Raw genomic sequence first — 24,016 nt, forward strand, 5'->3', positions numbered from 1 at the left:
ATTATGACAACTGGCTCAACCATTGTGCATGTAATGACTTCTGTTATAAACTAAATGTTTAGATGTTTGTGGTGGTAAGACAATTTAACAGATAACAAATATAGTAGATTTTGATCAACATAACATAAGCAATTTATAACATAGGAAACAGCAAAGAAAATTAAGGCTACATAATCATTTGCATGAATGTAGGCTACCACAGAATTGGCAATTTGACTAGGATAGATGTGGAGGTTGAACAAGTACTTCAGAGATGACGAGATGAGCATTTAAATTGTGATCTGAGAAATATAACGTTTTTTCGGATATAAAACCGCGGTTTTATATCCGGTTTATAACTCATTTGACATTTTTCTTGTGGTGGTGCAGTTTATATTTCGAAGCGGCTTATAGAACGTTTTTATAACAAAACAGTAGAAACACTTATTTCGTAAATGCTATTTATCCCGTTAAGGAGTAGCATCGCATATATGTGATCGTTCGAATGGGGTCTCATAGCGTAACATCGCATATTCGTAGACGGTGAAGCCACCTCCATGAAATCAGTTTTTGCAGGTTGGGATGTCTGCTAGCATGGTAGTAGCATTGCTACGAGTGTTATGCTCGCTAACTTAGCCCGGAAGCTAATTAAAGCTAGCTAGCTACCGTTTCAGAAAAATAACTTACGCTTTGGGGCCCATCGTAAATATTTAGAACTCACGTGTCATAAATAAACGTTAAATATTAGTTAATTCCCGGGCAATAGAAAACATAAATGATGCACTTACTTTTGTTTTTGAAGTATGTTAGACAACGGCATGCTGTACTGCCTATACTCGTGCATTGCTTGGTTTCATTGTTCCTGTATCAAGTGCGGCATATATTCCAGTGCGGTTTATACTCAGATTTACAAACACAAAGCTCCCATTCTGGTGGGGTGCGGTTTATAGAAAATGCGGTAGGTAGGCCTACTAGGGGTGGAACGGTACACAGAAGTCACGGTTCGGTTCATACCTCGGTTCAGACATCACGGTTTAGTACGAGTTCGGTACAATGGAGGGAAATCCAAAACAAAAATGCAGAAGGATCTTTTTTTTTATTGTGCATGTCTCAGTTTTTTTTGTCTCGTTCCAGTGATTGGCACACCTGGGTGATGGTGTCGGATATGCGTCAGCATGTTAGATGTATTTCCACTCACATACCCCACAACTGCTGAACAACGCCGACAAACAGTCCTTGTCTTATCCACCACTCTCTCGCCTGTAGTACTGTAACTGAATGGGAAACCAAAGTTTTCCCAAACTTGCAATCTTAAAGAGGCCGGCGGGTCCTCTATCTTGTGGGTTGCCACCACTCGCCATACTCGTCCTTCGTGCTGCTAGCTATCTCTGACTCACTCACTAGACTGCATACAAAAAACTGCATACATAGGCATACAGAGCTCGGATACACAGGCAGCGGCGCCAATCAGAGCCTCAGAGCTAAGGCGGGGCAACAGATTAGGTGTCCCTAAATAACACGAGTATCTAACAGTAGTTCCGCATTAGGCTACATTAATACATTTGCATGCAAGTTTTATTTTTATACTGTGTATTCTCCGTGTAAATTCATGCACCGAACCGTGATGCCGTGACGTATCGTTTCGGTTCAATACGAATACATGTACCGTTACACCCTTAGTAAGTGCCAAAACCACAGAGAAGAACTGTCATCACCAGCTGCATCTACTACACTGTCTATAATTACAGAAATCTGTGTGTGTCACCGACATCATCGCGGGCACTGTGCCCTATCTATAGTTCAAGGAATCTGTATTTGTGTGTTTTACTGACATCTTAATGACCGACTGCATCACGGGCACTGTGCACTAGTGTATTAAACAAGGTATCGAAGAAGATGATCTGAATGTGACTTAGTCAAAAGATGGCGTGACTGTGACTTGCTCTCATTCTGGGACACTGGTGGCACGAGTAGACTTGACACGTATAGTATGCACTGACAGCCTAATCACCACCTGCCACCAACAGCTGACAACCAGTCCCATTCTCCCATCTTACTGCAGCATGACAGGCATCTCATCAGCACTCCCCCCAGAACCAGTATCAGACAATGGCTTCTACTTGTGATGATGTACGGTTTATTTTCCTTGAGGGAATACTTAACTGAGAGCGTGCACCATTTGGAGTATTTGTTTTGAGAAGTAGAAAGATAAAGATGCACAGCAGAGGGAGAGAAATACATACAGTCAGACCGAGGCAGACAGACAGAATGAGATAACCGAGATATAGAGTGAGGGTGGATTTCTACACCCAGAATTTGGCTACATGCCAAACTGTGCTGTCATCATTCACCGGGTGGCCTTCCTCTAGAAACCATTTACAGATAAATGCAAAATGCTGTGAGATGTTGTATGAAAAACGGTCCACTTTCAATTCACAGGTGGTACTGTTTAGCCAGACGTTTTACAGCCCCAACCTTTCAATTTGGGCTCATTTGCTTTCAATGTTAATGTTTGATGCTGGCATTATACTGTAATTAGGTTGTGGGCCTCTACAACAATCCAATGGTCTATGGTGAGCCTGTGTCAGGTGTGAGTGCAGGGGGTGGACACAATTGCAGGGAGAGGCAGGCAAGGCAGGTAAAAAACAAAAAACTTCAAAAACTCTGGAATAGGGGCCTATACTACGAAGCAGGAATGGGATTAGTGAGTTAACTTCAGGTTTAACTCTGGGTTTCCTGTATCACAAGAGTGGTTCACTTCTTGCCAGGGTAGATCGCCATTCTAACTTACGCTGCACAACTACTGTAACCTGCTATGGAGCAGGTTATGTTCAAGATAGCAGATCAACACGTATGAAAGCACCGCTTACTGACCAATCAATTATCTTGGGAAAAATGTTTCATCGTTTCAAGAAAATCCAGTGGCCTCAGTGTGCATACAGTGAGAGGGCAGTAGTGTTTGAGTCCGACGAAACACTTTAGGTGTGTTAGACAGCGGCTGACTTGAAGCATTGCATGTCGGTTAGTATATTTGTCCAACTTGAGATGGCGCCAACGCCACGTCACTGTGGCCTATGCCATACCGTGAAAGTGATTCGATAGCAGCTGGCTGAGTCAGGCAGCACAACCTCTCCAGAGCGGCTGACCGAGCTCTGATGATGACACAGCTATTTCATGATTGGCCATACTCGAAAACAACCATGTCCTGTGTTTTGTGTTTATTCTGACACCTTCAGTTCCGCTAAAGCTCAAATACCAGTCCCCCCAGGATTTCGCAGGCCTTTTTTGTGATAGTTGCGGGCAAAAATTCCTGATTTCGCAGGAACTTTTCCAAAAAGTTGCGATGAAAGTTGCGGTGTTTTTTAGGTGTTTGTTGCGATGAAATTGCGGGAGCAAGTGAAAGTTGCGATAAAAAGATGCGAATTTCCCTCTTTGTAATTTTAATTGAGTTATTGGTTGAAAATTAAGTAATTAACAAACATTCATCAAAGAATAAAACCATTGAGAAATGGTCCCCTAAATAACCTTACCATCATGCCAATTTTCATCATATCCAATTTTTTATCCTTATCCAACCAGGATATACATTCGCATTGAAGGGAGGAATCTCCCTTTTTTAAACAATAAAGATTGAAATCTCTGCCTGCAATACCGCTCTCGGCCTCTACGCAACTCGGTGCTCTCACGCTTGCCAGGCATAGACAGCATGGGCGTAGGTTTATGGGGGGACGCTAGGTACTAGTCCCCACCAATATTTTAGCAAACTCCTTGAAAAAATAAAAAATATTTTGCACAATATATTTGCAAAACTCATTCGTATTATTGTACGTCGCCCAGAAAAGTGAAAAATACATTTCCAAGTTAACCAATGCGCCCTTGAGCCTGCGAGACAAGATGATGTCATTTAATTGGCTGAAGTGGCAAAAACACTTCGTGAATCTTGACTTGCAGAAAGAGAGCTGTCAGTCTGACACTGTAAACTACTAAATACACCAGGAAATAATAAAGCCTCCAACTTGATAGACAGAAGAAGAAAGCACATGCAGCGATTGACTGGTTGGGCAACCCTGGATACAGGACTGTTAACGGTGTGTTTTTCGCCTGGAAGTCTCTAGAAATCTGGCACCTTATTGAAAGAAATTAAAAAGAGTGAAAGAGTTCACAGACACCAGAATGAACGCGTTCACAGTATCGTTCATCAGGCAGTAATACAGTAGCCTAGGTTCAGTTCACGTTCACCAAAATTATGAGAGTTGAACTTTCATTCAATGAACGCGTTCAGGCGCAACACTGGATTTAACCCCTACTGGAGAGAGTGGTGGGAGACGACGAAGATTGGTCAAAGTTGTAGTCAAACTCCTACACAGCTATTGGCTTTCCCTGACGAGTATCTTTGTAGCCTATATACAGAGATATATAGCTACTATATATATTATGTGAGGGGTCAAGGGGAATACAGGGTCTGGGGACACCCTCTCCTGGGAGGTAGGCCTAAGGACGCTTAATTGAGGGGATCAAGTAAACAGGTGTGACTCATATTCCTGATTGTGCTTGCTTTAAAGGTCCCGATTAGATGAAGAAAAGAGGAGAGTGGAGCTGGAGATATACTCGGCAGACGTCGGTTGAGTGACCGCCTGTTATTTCGCCGATTGTTGGTGTTAACTTTGTTTTGACGTAAAGTGTTTAATTTACCGTTTTTGGAAATCCTAGTACGGCAGTGTGCCTGCTAGTGTTCTGGCTCCTCTGAACAAAAACAAATATAACCGAAGTGTTGCTGCAATTGTCCGTCTCATCGTCTCGTTTTTGCTGTCCTGCACCCGGGGGAAAGTATTCGGTGACGGAGATAGCGAATCGTCACAATTATTAAAGCGCCGAAGACTTATTGCTTACTTGTTGACCTTGTAAGATTGTCTTAAAAGTAAGCCTATTTACTTTGATTAAGCCTATGTTTGTATTTTTCTTCATTTGATAGTTAAACACCGTCGTGCAGCTGAAAGAATAAATGGTCTTGCATGCCATAAGAATAAACCTAGGTAACACATTAATTCAATGAATACACAATTGTAATTATGGTCAGATCTAGGCCGACTCGTGCTTTAAGGATGGGGCAGTGATATTGGTAAGCCTATTTCCTTGTGCATTCACAGTCTGCAATTTTTTTACCAGCTTTCTGTCCTGCAGTTGGCAGCGGTGTTGTTTTTAGCCTGGATTATTATTATCTAAATAAAACCATGTTGTTGTCTTCCCTGATGTTACTCGTGAAGTTACGGAAAAATTATTGAGTTTCTTTATCAACAAGGTTGACATTATTAGATCTCATATCTTACTTACTGATCATGACCCTTCTGATTTAGTCCCTTGCCCTGCTTCTCTCACTTGCTTTGAACCTGTGTCCCTCTCTACATTGATGGACATAGTGTCACATATGAAGTCTACTTTCTCCCCTACAGACATAGTTCACTCACGCCTTTTGAAAGAGGTGTTAGATACTGTTGGTCCCAGTCTTGTGTCGATAATCAATAGCTCTCTTATTAATGTAACTGTTCCTTCCAGTTTTAAACACGCTGTGGTTCAGCTTCTTATTAAAAAAAAACTATCTAGATCCTACAGATCTTAACAATTTTAGGCCCATTTCTAAATTATCATTTATGTCCAAAATACTGGAGGTGGTTCTTTCTCAGCTCTCTCCTTTTCTTAGTGAGAATGTTGTGTTGGACAACTTTCAGTCAGGTTTCAGAGCACACCATAGCACAGAAACTGCACTGCTTAAGGTACTGAATGATTTGTTGTTGTTCAGTGACTCTGGGAATTGTGCTGTTTTAATATTACTTGACCTCAGTGCTGCTTTTGATACTGTTGATCATGTTATCCTCCTGGATCGTATCCAACAATGGGTTGGGATCCAGGGTGTGGCTCTACAGTGGTTCCACTCTTATTTGAAAGATCGAACTTTTTCTGTTAATATTGGAAATATTTCCTCCTCTTCGGCAGTGATTATATGTGGAGTTCCTCAAGGTTCAATCCTGGGTCCAATTCTTTTTTCTCTGTATATGCTCCCTCTGGGCTCCATTCTCCATAAACATAATATACCATATAGGCTGCAAGGTGAACCACGAAAAGTCTTTTAGAAAATGATTCCCGCTCCACAGTCTGGCATCTACACAATCTTTAGCTCATAAAAAAGAACGATTCGTGCTAAGCTACCAAAAAAAAGAAATGAAATTCCAGTCGATTATCGTTGCGTCTATGTTTTATGCAGAACTAGTTTCTTCAGAGCGTAATAGGATTTTGGTGGCACGGTTCGACACGTGATCGTTCTACACCAATAAGGTAGCTGCTTTTTGTCAACATGGATGGATATGTTTGGCAAATAGTGGATGGGACCTTGCACGTAACAGAAATTCGGCCCCTGACAGTGTTTTGCATGTGATACACTGCGGCTGCAAAAGTGCGTGTGAGACAGGCAGATGTTCATGTTTTTCTGCAGGACTGTGTTGCACAGACTTATGTCGTTGTTGTAATTGTGCCAACACAAAGGAAACTGAGGAACTGGGATATAACTGTCCTGACACTGACAGTGAGGACTGAGTGTCCTTAATCTGTTATTCCTTATTCTGTTTTGTACAGTTTTATATATATTTCATATTTTTCATTACGATTGTTTTTATGGTTGATCAGTGTTTTCATTTGTGGAAGAATGAATGAATGAATGTTACAACAACGACATAAGTCTGTCTCCCCCCCCCCTCCCCCAGGTTAATGTAATAGCCTAGTTTAATAACTAATGTAATATTGCACATATTTTCATACTATTTCCCCCTAGACCTTCCACTCATAAAGTATGTTCTAAATGGCATAAATGCTGCCAATTATTAATTGACGTATTAATAATTGACGTTGGTCAGTAGCCTATCGATTAAGGTACTCGAAAGCATGTACACTGTCTGCTTCATTTGAGCTTGATAGGCTAAGCATTCTGTAGCAAATAATATTAAACACTATTTATTAATTAAAACTACTTCTGCATAGTAATGTACCGAAAATACAAACGTAAGCAAAGGCAGCAATCACTATCGAATCAACAGACATGTGCAATTTAGCTAGCAGGGGAATAATACAGATCACCAGTTAACTAATTTAAATTAGCAAGAATATAGACTAATACAATAACAGGCTTAAATTAACTGACAAGTTAGCTATACGACTTCTCAAAGACGCACAATCTCAACTGCGGTGTGAAGCGCGTATCCATGCTATTCTCCGACATGCACTCTAACAATCACATAGACGTCCTAAAATTTTGTACAGCCCTATTTCTGATACCATGGCGGCAGAAATGTAGTCTTGGCGGGCCGCCACGGCAAAATAAACATAGGAAACACTAACGTGCAAGGTCCCACCCTCTATTTGTCAACCATATCCATCCATGTTGACAAAAAGCAGCTACCTTATTGGTGTAGAAGGATCACGTGTCGAACCGTGCCACCAAAATCCTATTACGCTCTGAAGAAACTAGTTCTGCATAAAACATAGACGCATCGGCAATCGACTGGAATTTCAGCGACAAACTTTTTTTTGGTAGCTTAGCAGGACTCGTTCTTTTTTATGAGCTAAAGATTGTGTAGATGCCAGACTGGAGCGGGTTGAAACGATAACAGGGTTCACCTTACGGCCTAATAACACTGTTATGCTGATGATACACAGTTATATTTACCGTTAAAACCAGCTGATACCAACTCTCTGGTGTTCCTGTTTGATTTCCTTAAAGACATCAAGTGCTGGATGGATAATAACTTTCTCCAACTTAATGAGAGTAAGACGGAGGGGATTATGTTTGGTACCCCCAGACCGATTGATGATTTATCCCCCCAAAGATGGGCCCCTTGTCCACCAATGTGCACTCCCATGCCATAAATCTGGGTTTTATCTTTGATTCAGCACTAAAATTTGACAAATTAATTCTGTTGTCAAAGGTAGTTTCTTTCATTTAAGGACTATCGCAAAACTCAAATCTTTCCTCTCTTTCAAAGACTTGGAAATTGTTATTTATGCACTTATATCGTCTTGAATTGATTATTGTAATTCTCTGTATTATGGCATTTGTCAATCGTCATTATCAAGCCTGCAGCTTGTCCAGAATGCGGCTGCTCGAATGTTGACTGGTACCAGGAAAAAGGACCATATCTCCCCCATATTGGCCTCTCTTCACTGGTTGCCAGTCAAATATAAAATAGATTTTAAGGTGTTGTTACTTTTTTTAAAAGCTTTACATGGATTGGCTCCATTGTATATTTCAGATCTTCTTAGGCTGTATAACACTTCCAGGCCCCTTAGATCATCAACCCAGCTCCTTTTAGCCATTCCACAGACTCGGTTGAAAACGAAAGGTGATCGTGCCTTTTCAGTTGTAGCCCCTACTCTGTGGAATACATTTTTGCCAATTTTCATCAGGTCATCCCCCACCACCGAGACATTTAAGTCTCGTCTTAAAACATATTTTTATTCTTTGGCTTTCGAGTCAGTTTAGGGTCACTCATGCTTACTGTAATTGTGATGTTTGTCTGTTGTTCTTATTTATTGTTGTTTTGCCCTATTTGATGATTTTGTACAGCACTTTGGTCAGGGGCGGCGCCAGATAATTTTTTATGCAGGTGCTGAGGGGGTGCTAGATCATTGACAGGGGGAGCTGCGCAATTATATATATAGGCTATATATTATATATAAATACTATCAGGGCCGGAGTGGGACCCATTTTCAGCCCGGGAATGTAATGGTCAAAACCAGCCCATCCCCACCAGGGGCCGAGCCATACGTTGAACATTCGGTTTTAACCCGAACCTAGGACCTACAGGTTTTGATGTGAGGTGAAATCGGAACTTCACATTAATGCGAGTGCGCACAGCGGACGAGCGAGATTTTTTGCATTAATTTCAGTGCAAAATGGTTTCTTGAGATTTATGTAATATAAAAATTACGTTGGACTCATATTGTCAGAGCTATATTTTCCGGAAATTACATCCCAAATTTTTACCTGAAAGATTCTGTGCTTTTGAGAAAACATTTTTCCCACCCTTGCAGGAACATAGTTTTATGAAGTGACAGATCTTTAATTTTTTACCTGGCTTTTTCAGTTCCTCCTGGCATCTTTTCCCCATCCATTTTATTCTTTTCGCATCAGTTTAATCTTGCTAATTCCCTCCACAGCAATAAGAAAGACAGCGTGCAACAACTGAAAATGGCACTTTTTAATGCACGGTCTGATCATGCGCTTATTTAGATTAAAACCTAGTGTAGCCTATTAGCTTACTTATCAGTCACACAGTACCTTAACAAACTCGGTGTGTGAAAAAACAAAGAGAAAGCAGGCGACCTGCTGGCCCAATTTATGAGCGGGCAGAGCGGCCCACCGGGAATTGTCCCCTTTTCTCCCGATGGCCACTCCGGGCCTGAATACTATTAATAAATTAGCAATATTTTTGGGGGTGCTATCGGGGTGCTTTGGTCTTTCTTGGGGGTGCTGAAGCACCTGCTAGCCCCTCCCTAGCGCCGCCCATGACTTTGGTCGGCATTGGCTGTTTTTAAATGTGCTTTATAAATAAAAATGATTTGACTTGACAAATAACGCCAGGAATCGCAGTTTTATTTTTTTCAGCGATTATCTCGAGAACCGGGCACTGTGTAAAGTTCTAATCAGGCAAGTGTCCATTTCAGAAACCAAGGACATGCCGTTTGAAATGTTTTGGATAAGCGCTTTGAGATCCCTAAAACATAATTTGCCATCAGTTTCACGATGAACTCTTTCAGCCATGTTGAGCTGGCACTATAGGCCTACATAGCGTTGAGCTGCACTATATTCTACACTAAGCCGAGCGCTTGAACAACTGCATGGGGCCAGTTGCATAAAAATAGACTTAGTCTTAGACTTAAATGTGACATTAAGTCCGACTTGCCATAGACACTTTACCTGTTGCATAAAGCTTCCCTATGAGAGACTGTAAGGCTGGGTGTCAAACCTGCCCCCACCTCTCATATGCTAAAGTCTGGAGTTTCTGGACGGTCTCAACTTGATGGCCCTCACACCCCATTCAAGATGTGGTCTGATTGGTTGTCCTTGTGTATAAAGGGAATTGTAATGCAATGTTCTGTGGATTCTTCATCTCCTGAGACTTTCTCCTCAGTACTCCCTTGTCCTACTGTCCTACTCCTTGCTCACCTCTTGCTTTCTCTCTGATTTACAATGATCATGGTAGAGTAGGTAAGATTTAAAGCTTTCATATTGTAACATGTTTGCCTTGTAATTGATTTCATTCATTTGCAATGTCATTAAATGCGTATTTCATTTAACCGTACTTTGACCATTCTTGCTCTGATTTAACCCATAGTCAAATAAGCTTAATTCTATTTGTATTGGCATTATTTGGTTCATGCTAATACACTGTTCAGTTTCCCATCTTCCTTTAAACCATAGGGGAATTTGTTTAGGTTGTTTGGCCAATATTTAACCCCCTACAAGACTAATGTAAGACGGACTTAGATAGCCTGTCTCACAGATAGTGGAGACAACCGTCAATCCCGTCTGTAGTAGACGAGCAGATGGAGAGCTTCACACAGTTGTGGATGGAGAGGCAACATACACTGTTGTTAAGGCTACTTGGTGAATATTAGCAGCTACAAATCAGACCATTTATGTAAGCTGTTTTACCTAGGGCATCGGTAGGCAATTGCCTGGGGCCTCGTCCACCAAAGGGGCTCTTTCCCTTTCTTTCTTTTAATATAAATATTTCCTTTCTTGTCACTCCAAATTTATTTTAAACAAGCACAAATTTGCAAAGGCTGCCATGTATGCTCATGCAATACAATATTCACTGATGCTATTATAACATTTACTTTTGGAAACAGTGGTCAATTTTCTCTATTTCACTGTAGCATTAGCATAATTAGCTAGTCTATGCCCTGTTGGACGGTTATGACAGAGGTCTGTGACACATTCGTTTTTAATAAATATAGAATAGTTATCAAATTAATTATCAAAAGGTAATTCAAGAAATTAATCAAGTTTACTGTGTATATTATAATATGTGTAAGACGTGACAGATTTAGAAAAAACACATCTATAACTCGTAAGCCTTCAATTGAAAACATACTACAGCTGATGGTATTTCACAAAGAGACTTTGCAAATCATAGAAAATGTATAGGCTTGCTAAAGCCCTTAAACAAATCAGAGAGTAGGCCTACTTGCCAGCACATGTACATACTGTAGATACATTCAATACTCCTGATTAAGCTTGTCTCCCACTGGTTGGAAAATCATGGGATCTAACTCTAGAATGCAGTGACGGTTTAGCCTTGACACAGCCAGAGGGAGACTGACAGTGTAATGTTTCCTTTAATCAATATGCAGATTAAGTTTGTCAGACCAAGAAAGCAATTTGACTTGTTGGGAGGATTAAGAAAAGTCATAGAAAGTGACAATATTTCTTTAAATGTTGGCCTGATTATTTTACTTGCGTATTTACTTATCTTTACTCTTTGTAGTCTATTTCAGGAAAAAACATTAATTGATTATGAACAATTTGTAACTTTTTTGTGCAGTTCTGTGGCTTTGAAATAGTAGTACAGTAGAGTGGCCATTTCATTTGAAATGCATCAACATTTATAGAAAATGAAAGAGAGCAAAAAAATATAATAAGTATTTGATCCAGACTGAGAACAAAAGACTTAGGGCCTAATGTACTAACGCTTTTGCGCCCACTTCAGGCGTATTTGTTTCGCAGTTTGCACTTAAAAGCATGGCGAGGTATGTACAAACATGCAGGGGCGTGTCTAGAACATTTTGAACAGGGTGGCAAAGCAGGGGCACAGCCTCAGAGCAGGCCATCAACCACGTATCGAGACTCAAGTTCACATTTTTTTATCTACCCTTGTTGTAGGTAATGAAACACTGCGTGTTATATCTCAATAAACTAAGAATTTTCTATTAACATTTTCCTCCTGTGTGTAGATGTTAGTAAATGGTCACTTAATCTAAATTGAGCACCCCAGCTATGGGATTTCCCTATTGCAAATGATGATTTATTCTAATGTCCGTTCGTTATCTGCCGCTTGTCCGGGGGTCGGGTCGCGGGGGCAGCAACCTAAGCAGGGAGGCCCAGACTTCCCTCTCCCTGGCCACTTCCACCATCTCTTCCTAGGGGCGTTCCCAGGCCAGCCGAGAGACATAGTCCCTCCAGCGTGTCCTGGGTCTTCCCCGGGGCCTCTTCCCAGTGGGACGTGCCCAGACAACCTCACAAGGGAGGCGTCCAGGAGGCATTCTGATCAGATGCCCGAGCCACCTCAGCTAGCTCCTCTCGACGCGGAGGAGCAGCGGTTCGACTCTGAGCCCCTCCCGGATCATTTCGGCCACTTGTATTCGCAATCTCGTTCTTTCAGTCACTACCCACAGTTCGTGACCACAGGTGAGGGTAGGAACGTAGATCGACTGGTAAATAGAGAGCTGCGCCTTTCGACTCAGCTCCTTCTTCACCACGACGGACCGAAGCAGAGCCCGCATCACTGCGGACGCCGCACCGATCCGCCTGTCGATCTCGCGCTCCATTCTTCCCTCACTCGTGAACAAGACCCCAAGATACTTGAACTCCTCCGCTTGGGTCAAGATCTCCTCCCCGACCCGGAGATTGCACTCCACCCTTTTCCGGTCGACAACCATGGCCTCAGATTTGGAGATGCTGATTCGCATCCCAGCCGCTTTGCATTCGGTTGTGAACCGCTCCAGTGAGAGCTGAAGGTCGTGGCCCGATGAAGCCAACAGGACCATCATCTGCAAAAAGCAGCGACCCAATCCTGAGGTCACCAAACCGGACCCCCTCAATGCCCTGGCTGCGCCTAGAAATTCTGTCCATATAAGTTATGAACAGAATCTTTGACAAAGGGCAGCCCTGGCGGAGTCCAACCCTCACCGGGAACAAGTTTGACTTACTACCGGCAATGCGGACCAAACTCTGGCACCGGTCGTACAGGGACCGGAAAGCCCCGATCAGGGAATCCGGTACCCCGTACTCTCGGAGCACCCCCACATGAGCCCCCGAGGGACACGGGTCGAACGCCTTTTCCAAATCCACAAAACATGTGTATACTGGTTGGGCGAACTCCCATGTACCCTCCAGGACTCTGCCGAGGGTATAGAGCTGGTCCACTGTTCCACGGCCAGGACGAAAACCACATTGCTCCTCCTGAATCCGAGGTTCGACAATCCAACGGACCCTCCTCTCCAGGACCCCTGAATAGACTTTCCCAGGGAGGCTGAGGAGTGTGATCCCCCTAAAGTTGGAGCACACCCTCTGGTCCCTCTTTTTAAAGAGGGGAACCACCACCCCGGTCTGCCAGTCCAGAGGCACTGTCCCCGATGTCCACACGATGTTGCAGAGTCGTGTCAACCAAGACAGCCCTACAACATCAAGAGCCTTAAGGAACTCCGGGCGGACCTTATCCACCCCAGGGAGTCAGGTGGCTGAGCGGTTAGGGATTCGGGCTAGTAATCTGAAGGTTACCGGATCGATTCCCGGCTGTGCAAAATGAAGTTGTGTCCTTGGGCAAGGCACTTCACCCTACTTGCCTCGGGGGGAATGTCCCTGTACTTACTGTAAGTCGCTCTGGAGAAAAGCGTCTGCTAAATGACTAGATATAGATACCCCAGGGGCCCTGCCACTGCGGAGCTTTTCAACCACCTCGGCGACCTCAGCCCCAGAGATAGAAGGGCCCCCCCCCAATGTCCCCAGACTCTGCCTCCACGTCGGAAAGCGTGTTGGTGGAATTAAGGAGGTCTTCGAAGTATTCCTTCCACCGATCCAGGACGTCCCCCGTCGAGGTCAGTAGCGCACCATCCCCACCATATACAGTGTTGACAGTGCACTGCTTCTCCCTCCTGAGTCGCCGGATAGTGGTCCAGAACCTTTTCGAAGCCATTCGGAAGTCATTCTCCATGGCCTCGCCGAACTCCTCCCATGCCCGGGTTTTTGCCTCCGCGACCGCCAAAGCCGCGTTCCGCTTGGCCTGCCGGTACACATCAGCTGCGTCTGGAGTCCCACCAGCCAATAAAGTCCGATAGGCCTCCTTCTTCAGCTTGATGGCATCCCTCACCTCCGTAGTCCACCACCGGGTTCAAGGGTTACCGCCGCGACATGCACCGGCTGCCTTGCGGCCGCAGCTCCGGTCAGCCGCTTCAACAATGGAGGCCCGGAACATGGCCCATTCGGACTCAATGTCCCCGGCCCCCCCCGAGACATGATCGAAGCTCTCCCGGAGGTGGGAGTTGAAGCTCCTTCTGACAGCAGGGGGTTCTGCCAGCCGTTCCCAGCAGACACTCACATTACGTTTGGGCCTGCCAGTCCTGACCGGCGTCCTCCCCCACCATCGTAGCCAACTCACCACCAGGTGGTGATCAGTTGACAGCTCCGCCCCTCTCCTCACCCGAGTGTCCAAGACATTCGGCCCCAAGTCCGACGACCCGACTACAAAGTCGATCATCGAACTGAGACCTCGGGTGTCCTGGCGCCAGGTGCACATATGGACACCCTTATGCTTGAACATGGTGTTCGTTATGGACAAGCTGTGTCTAGCACAGAAGTCCAATAACAAAACACCACTCGGGTTCAATTCGGGGGGGACGTTCCTCCCAATCACACCCCTCCAGGTCTCCCTGTCATTGCCCACATGAGCATTGAAGTCCTCCAGGAGGACGAGGGAATCTCCGGGAGGAGCGCTTTCCAGCACTCCCCCCAGAGACTCCAAAAAGGGTGGGTACTCTGAGTTGCCATTTGGTGCGTAAGCACAAACAACAGTGAGGACCCGTCCCCCCACCCGAAGGCAGAGGGAGGCTACCCTCTCGTCCACCGGGGTGAACCCAAATGTACAGGCGCCGAACCGACGGGAAACAAGTATTCCCACCCCAGCTCGACGCCTCTCACCAAGGGCAACTCCAGAGTGGAAGAGAGTCCAGCCCCTCTCAAGGAGACTGGTTCCGGAGCCTATGCTGTGCGTCGAGGCGAGGTCGACAATATCTAGCCGGAATCTCTCTACCTCGCGCACCAGCTCAGGCTCCTTTCCCGCCAGCGAGGTAACGTTCCACGTCCCTAGAGCTATCTTCTGCAGCCGAGGATCGGACCGCCAAGGCCCCCGCCTTCGGCCGCCGCACGTCTCACACTGCACCCGACCCCCATGACCCCTCCTGTAGGTGGTGAGCCCGCTGGAAGGGAGTCCCACGTTGCTTCTTCGGGCTGAGCCGGGCCGGGCCCCATGGAACAAGGCCCGGCTATAAGAGGTATATAAGAGTTGACTACAGTGTAATACCCAGGATTGGTCAATCCCAGGTTTGACATGTGATTAAGGTATTATGCTTTGGTTGTGTTTCCATTGTACCCCACTTTGAATCATTCTGAACAATAACGTCAAGCTTTAAAAAGCCTTTAAGTTAAACGGTATAACAAATTGGATGTTCATGTCCTTGCCCCATGTCACACACGATCACATAAACATATTAGACATTTGCTTTAGAAAAGCTTAACAAAATATAAACCTCTTAATAGAATTTGTTAAAATGTAATTAATCCATTGAGTTTATCAAAGGCACACAGCCCATTTTAACTGTTGTATGTTGTTCATCTTGCTAATTACCCAGTGTTTGCAGGTCTGATGGACATTAGAGCTGGGCGGTATGGCCTAAAAATTATATCACGGTATAATTTGAAGCATGGACGGCAACGGTTACTGTCACGATATAGTCGATTTCTGGAAGGCTCTACCACGGTATAGTCAAAATCCATAGTGTAGGCCAAATTCATACCTGTATTTCTATACCGTTCATACTGTCCACGTTCATACCGTCCATAGTGTCCATTAGTGTCCCTACTGGACAATATTCAAGAGTAGGTTAACAGAAAGTCAATGCATTTATGAAGTCACATATTTAAAGCTAACATATGACATGTAAGGCACTGGGTGATGAGAGATTCTGCCCGCTGTGCTTTAAAATACAACTCCATCCTGATAAAGTACATTACAGTTTTTCTCAATTGTTTACACACAAATACTGGTACTTGAGACACAATGACCACAACATGTAACTCATGCACCAACCCCATGAACCAATTCTGCTAAACTACAAGCACAATTCCTGCTTTACACTCAAATTGCAGTTCTAAAACACACTTTTTTCAAAACACTACACACAATTCTCTGCATTTGGCACAATTTTCAAGAAGAAAATCTTTTGTTTTCACAAGGAACACACTGCCATTCAAATACGCACTCTGACTCATCGCAAGGACAAACACCTGTCACACAGTTTTACAATTAGCAATCAGAGCTTTAGCATAAAAGGGCAACAAGTGACCTCTTCTGTTTTTGAGCAATGGATGCCAACATTGGAAACAGAGGCAGAGGAGTGAGAGTAAGAGGAGGAGGACGGGGAGGACGAGGATGAGGAAGGCCAAGGACCATAATCTCTGATGAGATCCGAGCCGCTTTGGTTGACCATGTAGTCAACCATGGTCTAACAATGAAGGAGGTTGGGCAAAGAGTACAGTCAAATTTGAGCAGGTACACTGTAGCATCCATCATCCGGACTTTCCGAAATGAGAATAGGTAGGAAAATCTACTCTCACTACAAAATTGCAGTAGGCCTACTGCATATCAATACAGTACTCAATGAGTACAGTAGTACAGTATTGCCTGTGGACTGTTCTGTAGGACTGTACAAATAAAGTATGTTTCAAGTATTTGGGAAATGTATTCCTACTTTGTATTCCTACACAGTATTTACAGTATTTTACTATTTGTTTGGCAGAACTGAAAGATTACCAACACAAGGTGGTCGGGAACATCTTCTGTCTCCTGAACAGAAAACTGAAATCATGAACATGGTCCTAGAAAATAACGCCATAACATTACGGCAAATACAAAGAAAAATAATAATAATGTAACTGTGTACACTATACAGTAAATGATTATGTTGTTTTGTATGTAGAGCACTGTATGTGCAACTTTGTGTTGGTTGGGATGTACACTGCTGACATTGTTTTTCTGGGAAAAAATACGTAAAATACATTTGTTACCGTGTATTTCTGTGATCTGAGTATAAAAACAATATTCTCAATATTTTATAACACACTGAACAAAAAAAGGCCTAAATCACTATGATGATAGTGTTTTACATTGAGCACATCAGTGTTCAAATGGTTCTTATAAATGTCGATTCATATGATGGGTTGTGTGTGTCATTTGAAGACAAAATACAATTTTGAGAAGAAATAACATTGTTTTGAATGTAAAGTTTAATTTTGCAGGGGAAGTGAGGGGTTTTGCCCATTGTGTGTGTGTTTTCTTGATTTGTGTGTAGAGTTCTGAGAGTATGAGGTATGCATTCAGAAAATGTGTGTAACCAATCGAGAAAAACTGTAAGCCACATACAACGGAAGTTAATGTGATGTCTACGCCACTGTGATAAGTTGTCATACTGCTTGTCAGAGTTTAAAAGATTGCTACACTGGAAGGAAAACCAATTTAGCTCTACTTGGAATGCAAAGTATATCAGCCACATGAAATGTGAAATAAGCTGTCCTGTTTATTACATCCTTGCCAGGGGTAACAGTATTTCTGTTGAGGTCTACTCTGAGGTCACATAACCTGCAATTCATGGAACTTGCACCACAAACAGATGATATCGCTCAGCGGGTAGAATATCACAGCTGACTGTAATCACATTCCAAGCGTATAATCTTATTTCAAATTGCAAGGGAACATGGTTTTCAGGACAGATGCATCCACAATGAGATGCTCTGTTTAGCTCAAACTTATTTAACGTTCGGTGTAAACCCTATTAAAGACAATAATGAGGGGTATAGGATGTATTGATTTACATTGCAATTCCCATCAGACTATATTGATATGCTCCATCCAAAATCAAGACGTAAAAAATGTTATGCAGCTCAAATCCCCCCCCCCCCCTGGAAGGTCAAGATAATTTTTATATAGCGCCAGATCACAAAATAAGTCATTAAAGGTTACCTTTCCTATAAAACAGGCCTATAGCTTGCTCTTTTTTTAAACAAACTAAATGGCTTTATGTTATTTATCTTATTTACACGACGGCATGTAATTTCTGTCTCTACATGGTCGCCCCCCCCCCCCAAAATAGTGGAAACACTGGCTTTACGTTTATGTAATATAAGACTACAATCAACATGTATGGAAAATGCAATTATGCTTTCTGTAATTGCACACAACAATTATGTGCCGTTAAGCACAACTCTAAGCAACTACATGATACATTCATTACACACTCTGTAGATATGTCATAACTGATCCAGTATGAGTCAGTTATCAGAGTCAAGGTTTCATTAATACTGTATGTTATGAGTAATGCCGTATCACATTAAGAACGTATAATTTGCCCCCCTGGCACTGAACATCTTTTAGGATTCCACCTTGCAAGCTGATAATTAATTTAAGTAAAGTATAGTTAATGTAAATCGTTATTGTAAATTGATACCAGCACTTGGTCTGGTGCATACTATGCATGATTACCAATTTGACAAGCAGATTTTTTTTTTTGGCATCCAATGGTAGACGTAACATCTTTTTATGTTGTTATAAAATTAACTTGGCCAGTTCCAACCTAGCCAGGTGTCCTTGAGGTAGACACTACATATTCACAATATAAGGGTATTGCCTTTGCAATGCAATTTACATTTAGTCATTTAGCAGACGCTCTTATCCAGAGCGACTTACAGTAAGTACAGGGACATTCCCCCTGAGGCAAGTAGGGTGAAGTGCCTTGCCCAAGGACGCAACGTCATTTTTGGGGGGAAATGACGTGGAATTGAACCTGCAACCTTCAGATTACTAGCCCGATTCCCTAACCACTCAGCCACCTGACTCCCAGGTCCCAATTTAGAATGGGGTTGATATTTTGTACTGTAATAGAAAGCACTATTTGCAAGTTTGTATGTCTCTTTCTCTTCTAGATAAGATACATCTTCCATTGGAGAAAACACATTTGGAGGGAATTCATTTCCCATTAATCATTCTCAGTTCTTGGGGGTATTTTAATAGCACAAAGGTGACACACAAGTAAATGCACAGACATACAGTGTTTGTATGGTTATCCAATGCAGTCCCATTCAAAATCCTATTTTCCCAAACCCCAACTCTAACCATAACCTTAACTTTAATCCCAAACCTAACCCTAGTTCCTAACTCTAACCCTAACCCTAAAATTATCCCTAACTCCCAACACAGTATAATTGTAGCCTTAAACATTGGTTTTCAAACTGGGGTATGCATACCCCTTGGGGCACGCAAACTCTCCAGGGGGTATGCAAGAAGAAATCTCTAATGGCTCACAATGCATTATAATTACTATAATTTGGCAAAATAATACATTTTTAATCTCTCTGTTTTATAAACTTCAGATGCGTTGATGATTGTTTCAATTGCTTGCTGACTACTAATGTTCAGTGCACACATGGCAAATTTACATATTCAATTAGCCCTGTTTTTAACAGAAGCCATATGTTACAAAATTATTGGTGTAGGTCTAATCCCTCCTCCTGTGTGTTTGTACCAGCCAATAGTGAAGTCTTGTTTTTGCAATTTCCCAATTATTGGTTCATTTCAAAATACACAACACATGACCAATTAAAAGCTGAGGTTCCGCCTTGCAGACCAATTTAACGATTATTTTACTAGCCGCTATGTGCTGATGTGATAGCTGAAAAGTTTTTTAATGTTTCAGATAGTTAGGTCATTGTTTGTTGTTTGTATCACATTATTGTACCATTTATATATATATATTTATATTCTATTATATGACTATATCAGATTGGGGTACGTGGTGGACCATATTATTTTAAATGGGGTACGCAGATTATAAAGTTTGAAAACCCCTGCCCTTGAAATAACACTCGACCTTGTCGAAACCTTGACCTTGCCAGGAAAATGTCCCCACCAGTGAATTTTTCCTTAGTTTACTATCTTGTTAAACAATTCCACATACACACACACACACTTTTTCTGATCATCTGAATATACTAGTGCACAGTGCCTGTGATACCGTTGATGAAGGAAGATATCGATGATACACAGTGATTCCTGGTATTATAAATAGATTGTGTAGTGCTTGTGATGTTTCTGCTTGAGATTCTACTTGTGATCCGCACGTTCTCCCCGTGCACACATGGGATTCCTCCGATAATAACCCCAAAACAAAAGAAATGCTACATCCCCCGGCTAGGTCACGGGTGAGCACTTGGACCTGGCACCCTGGTGCTGTTGATATTACCGCCCACTGCTCCTGGTTGCCCTTGGAGGAAAGGACAACCGGATGGGAACATGCAGAGGGTGAATTTCATCAGGTGGACGCTGAATCATAAGCATATGTGTGTGTGGGGGGGGGTGCTACACAATGTTGTGTACACATGACTAATTTCTAATAAAGATGCCCACTTCAATTGAATCCATCTTCATCTTTAAGTGATGCAGCTGCAGTTTTTCTCGGTTGCTTTTGTACCTACATTTCTCAGATGACAATTGAAATTCTTAAAACTACTTTTCAACCTCCACATCCTCTAGTCATCTATGCATATCATACAAGCAATTACTAATTCTTATGAACAGAACGCCAATAATTTTGTACATTCTTGTAAATGAATGTAGCCCCCAGTTGTCTGCTATCTCCTACATTATCAATTGTCATGTTGATAAATATATTGGTTTTACATTTATTCATTTTCTGGTTTTCTATTGAAGTCTTACCATATCATTGTCATAAAAACCCTAGACATATTTTACGTCAGAAAGTACAATAGAGTACTATGTTATAGCCTATTGACAACATCTCTCTAATAATGCCAGGAATCTCTGTGTGTGTATCTGTGTACGAATTACAATGGGTTTACTTTCCAACGAGTATCTTGAGAACCGGGCACTTTGCTAAGTTCATATATCGCAGGTGTCCTTTTTATAATCCAATGGAGTGCAGTGCCGCAATTGAAGTTGTTTGAAAAAGCATTTAGACATTTTCACAAAAACAAATCGCTGCCAGTTTTGCTGGCTTTGCTCTCAACTCTCAGTCATGTTGAGTTGACTGAGCTGCAATAAGCTAGATCTCGCGAGCTGAAACAATGTGTATATAGCAAGCTGGAAACAGGCATTCGACAGAAACTAAATTATATTATTTATGTAAGTGAAGTTCTAGCTAACTAAGAAAAATACTATTTAAAGTGGATGGTTTATTTCAGTAGATATAGCTGGAAGGTTATTATCTACAATTAGTTTCCAGTGCTGCTTTCAAAGGGTACCCTTTAAGGATGAAATGCTGGTTAGCTAACAGAACCACAATATAAAGTGGATACCTTCAGTATAGATCAGTGAATTTTTTTACAGAAATCTGTCAGTTGTTGTGTCATATTTATGAGAATGCGATAATGCAATAATGTGAAAATGCAAGACTATTTTACAGCATTGCATAGCACAAAGGATAAAATAAAACAAATACAATACAAACGTTAATATTATAGAAAACACCCCTTAGGTACATAATCATTTGCATGAATGTGCCAGAGCATTGGGAATTTGTTTAAAATAATGAGAAATGTATTTTATCACGTGCATAAGTGACTAAAATAGATGTTGTGGAGGTTGAACAAGTATTTCAGAGATGACAGAGAGTTTCAATTGTGATCTGAGAAATATACCAAAGCCACTGAGAAGAACTGTCATCAGAATCAGAATGGGATTTGAACTGAACTACCACCATCACCAGCTGCATCACAGGCACTGCACTATCCATCTATAATTCCAGAAATCTGTTTGTCACCGACCTCATCGTGGGCACTGTGCCCCATTTATAATTCCAGGAATGTGTGTGTGTGCCACCAATTTGATCACAGGCACTGTGTACTACCTATAGTTCAAGAAAATCTGTTGTGTGTTTCACTGGCATCTCAATCACCGACTGCATCACGGGCACTTTGCACTAGTGGTTTAGAATTTTGACTATCTTGTCTGTGAACAATGACACAAGCAGTGATGGCTGGTGGTGATATTGGGTGGGTGGGCTAAAAAAAGTGTAGGCTACTATAGGCTACATTCGTCAATAGTTCACGCTGCAGCAAATGCATAATTACATCCGAGATACCAAGTTACAACAACAGAAAAGCGAATTATTCGCTACACTTGCCGTTAGACAATCCTTTCTTTCAAACCAACTTACACAAGACGTACAATTTTGTTGTTTGTATTTTTGTGTAATTTGAACGTTTAGACGATGTGTCTCAAGTCGCTTTACTTCTAATTTCTCTTCCACAGAAAACAGATGAGAAAGAAAATAATCCATCTCATGCCAGCCATGTCAACGATCACGTTCCCCACTCTATCACACACAGTAGCCACTAGCACCTGACTGTACTGTTTATACATCCACTGTCATTGGTCTAAAAGTAAATGGCCTGTGTGGGCTGAATGAATTTAGCCCAAATGGGCGACAAGTCAAGAGGGCATGCCCGACACCTGTCACTCACAAGTCCCCACTCTTGTAGTAGCACCCCCAGCTGTCATTGGCCAAAAGTCAGTGGCCTGTGGGCTGATTTAATTTAGCCCAAACTAGTAGCAAATCAAGGGGGCGCGCCTCAAAACTTGTCACACACACTATGAAGTTGATAGTGGTAGATAGATGGTAGCTGATGAGTTTGGGCTGGAAAATATAAGACCCTTTCGATTTTTTTAGTTTTTCGTGTGACTATTTGGTGTTGCTGCTCTAGGTGCCACCAAAAGTTTAAACAATCTGTTGTAAGGGAGGGCTAAGCCCTGTTAACCCATGTATAACAGCCCCCCTGGACACAAGGACTCATTTTTAATATTTACAATATAAAGCATCAAGGATATAACATTCGTTTTTGGGACCAGAAACCTTTGTACTAATGCCCACACCTAAAATTAAATGGTCATACCTCATAGGACCAGACACACTGCGTCCCTCCGAAGCGCCGCACACAGCGGCCTACCTCCACATCTTCATGGGTGGTGTACATCTCCTTGAGACAGGTCCCTATGTGGGGCACCATCCGCCGCAGCACCTCCCTGCTAAAGATCATGCCGGGACCCCCCATACAGAAGTTCTCTCCAGGCTCTAGTGCTAGTTTTCCCAGCTCCTCTGCAGTTCCTAGACCTGTCTGGCCAAGGTACAGGGGCTTGCTGCTGTTCAGTGACCTCAGGAAGGCCTCCAGCTTTTCACCTGGGGAAATGGGAAAAGCACAAAGAAAGATAAGTATCTGGGGTAATAGGAAACTGGAAAGTGCTAAACATGTTGTATAAAATTAATACAAGTTGTCTGTTTTATTTGTGACATACTGGTGTAAAGCAATGTTTGTATTTTTAAGTTACATTTAAAGTGATGTGTTCGGCATTTGGACTGCAACCATGTCATGCTCCATTAAGACACCACTTAACTCAGTATTGTCCTCTCATTTACAAATGCTCCTCTCTGACATCTCTGTCCATACCCCGAAGCACACTCAGGTTCACCATACTATAGTAAACTTCACACAGTCTTGTCCCTTTGATTACTACATTTACACAAAAAAGCACTCTCAGAAAACGCATGTACCCATTATTTGAAAGTATGATGCCATACTAAAACAATAAATACAGCATCATATCTATTATGAAAATATGTGTATCATTAAGATTGAATAAGAATGTGCTTCAAGTATTGTTTCAATGACATTATATGATATCTAATATGTTAGACTAATGCTTGCAGTACACTTGCAAATATTAAAACCAGTGTTTATTGTATATAATATGATACATTACATTCTAAATGCTGCTCAAGTCCCTAACATGGCAGATTCAGTAACATGCACGTAAACTGGACTGCAGTCTCTCACCATTGTTTAATTGCAGCTCTTGGTGGCTTTCATTTAAAGGATCTGTCACTGTGAAACTGTTAAACGTTAATCCACTTGGAAAGACTAACTTAA

The 24,016-nt window shown here is 42.4% G+C and overlaps 1 protein-coding gene across 4 annotated transcripts in view; it reads right to left on the reverse strand.

The window, feature by feature from the left end:
- chsy3 (chondroitin sulfate synthase 3) overlaps nt 1-24,016 on the reverse strand; it is a 148,918-nt gene that overhangs the window by 123,595 nt on the left and 1,307 nt on the right. For all 4 annotated transcript variants that reach the window (XM_067258747.1, XM_067258749.1, XM_067258748.1 and 1 more), the window contains one exon: nt 22,985-23,268. In XM_067258747.1, the coding sequence (XP_067114848.1) occupies nt 22,985-23,268 (284 nt within the window). The remainder of the gene's footprint in view (nt 1-22,984; nt 23,269-24,016) is intronic.

Source organism: Osmerus mordax, chromosome 20 (genome assembly GCF_038355195.1).
Source record: "Osmerus mordax isolate fOsmMor3 chromosome 20, fOsmMor3.pri, whole genome shotgun sequence".
Lineage (NCBI taxonomy): Eukaryota > Metazoa > Chordata > Actinopteri > Osmeriformes > Osmeridae > Osmerus > Osmerus mordax.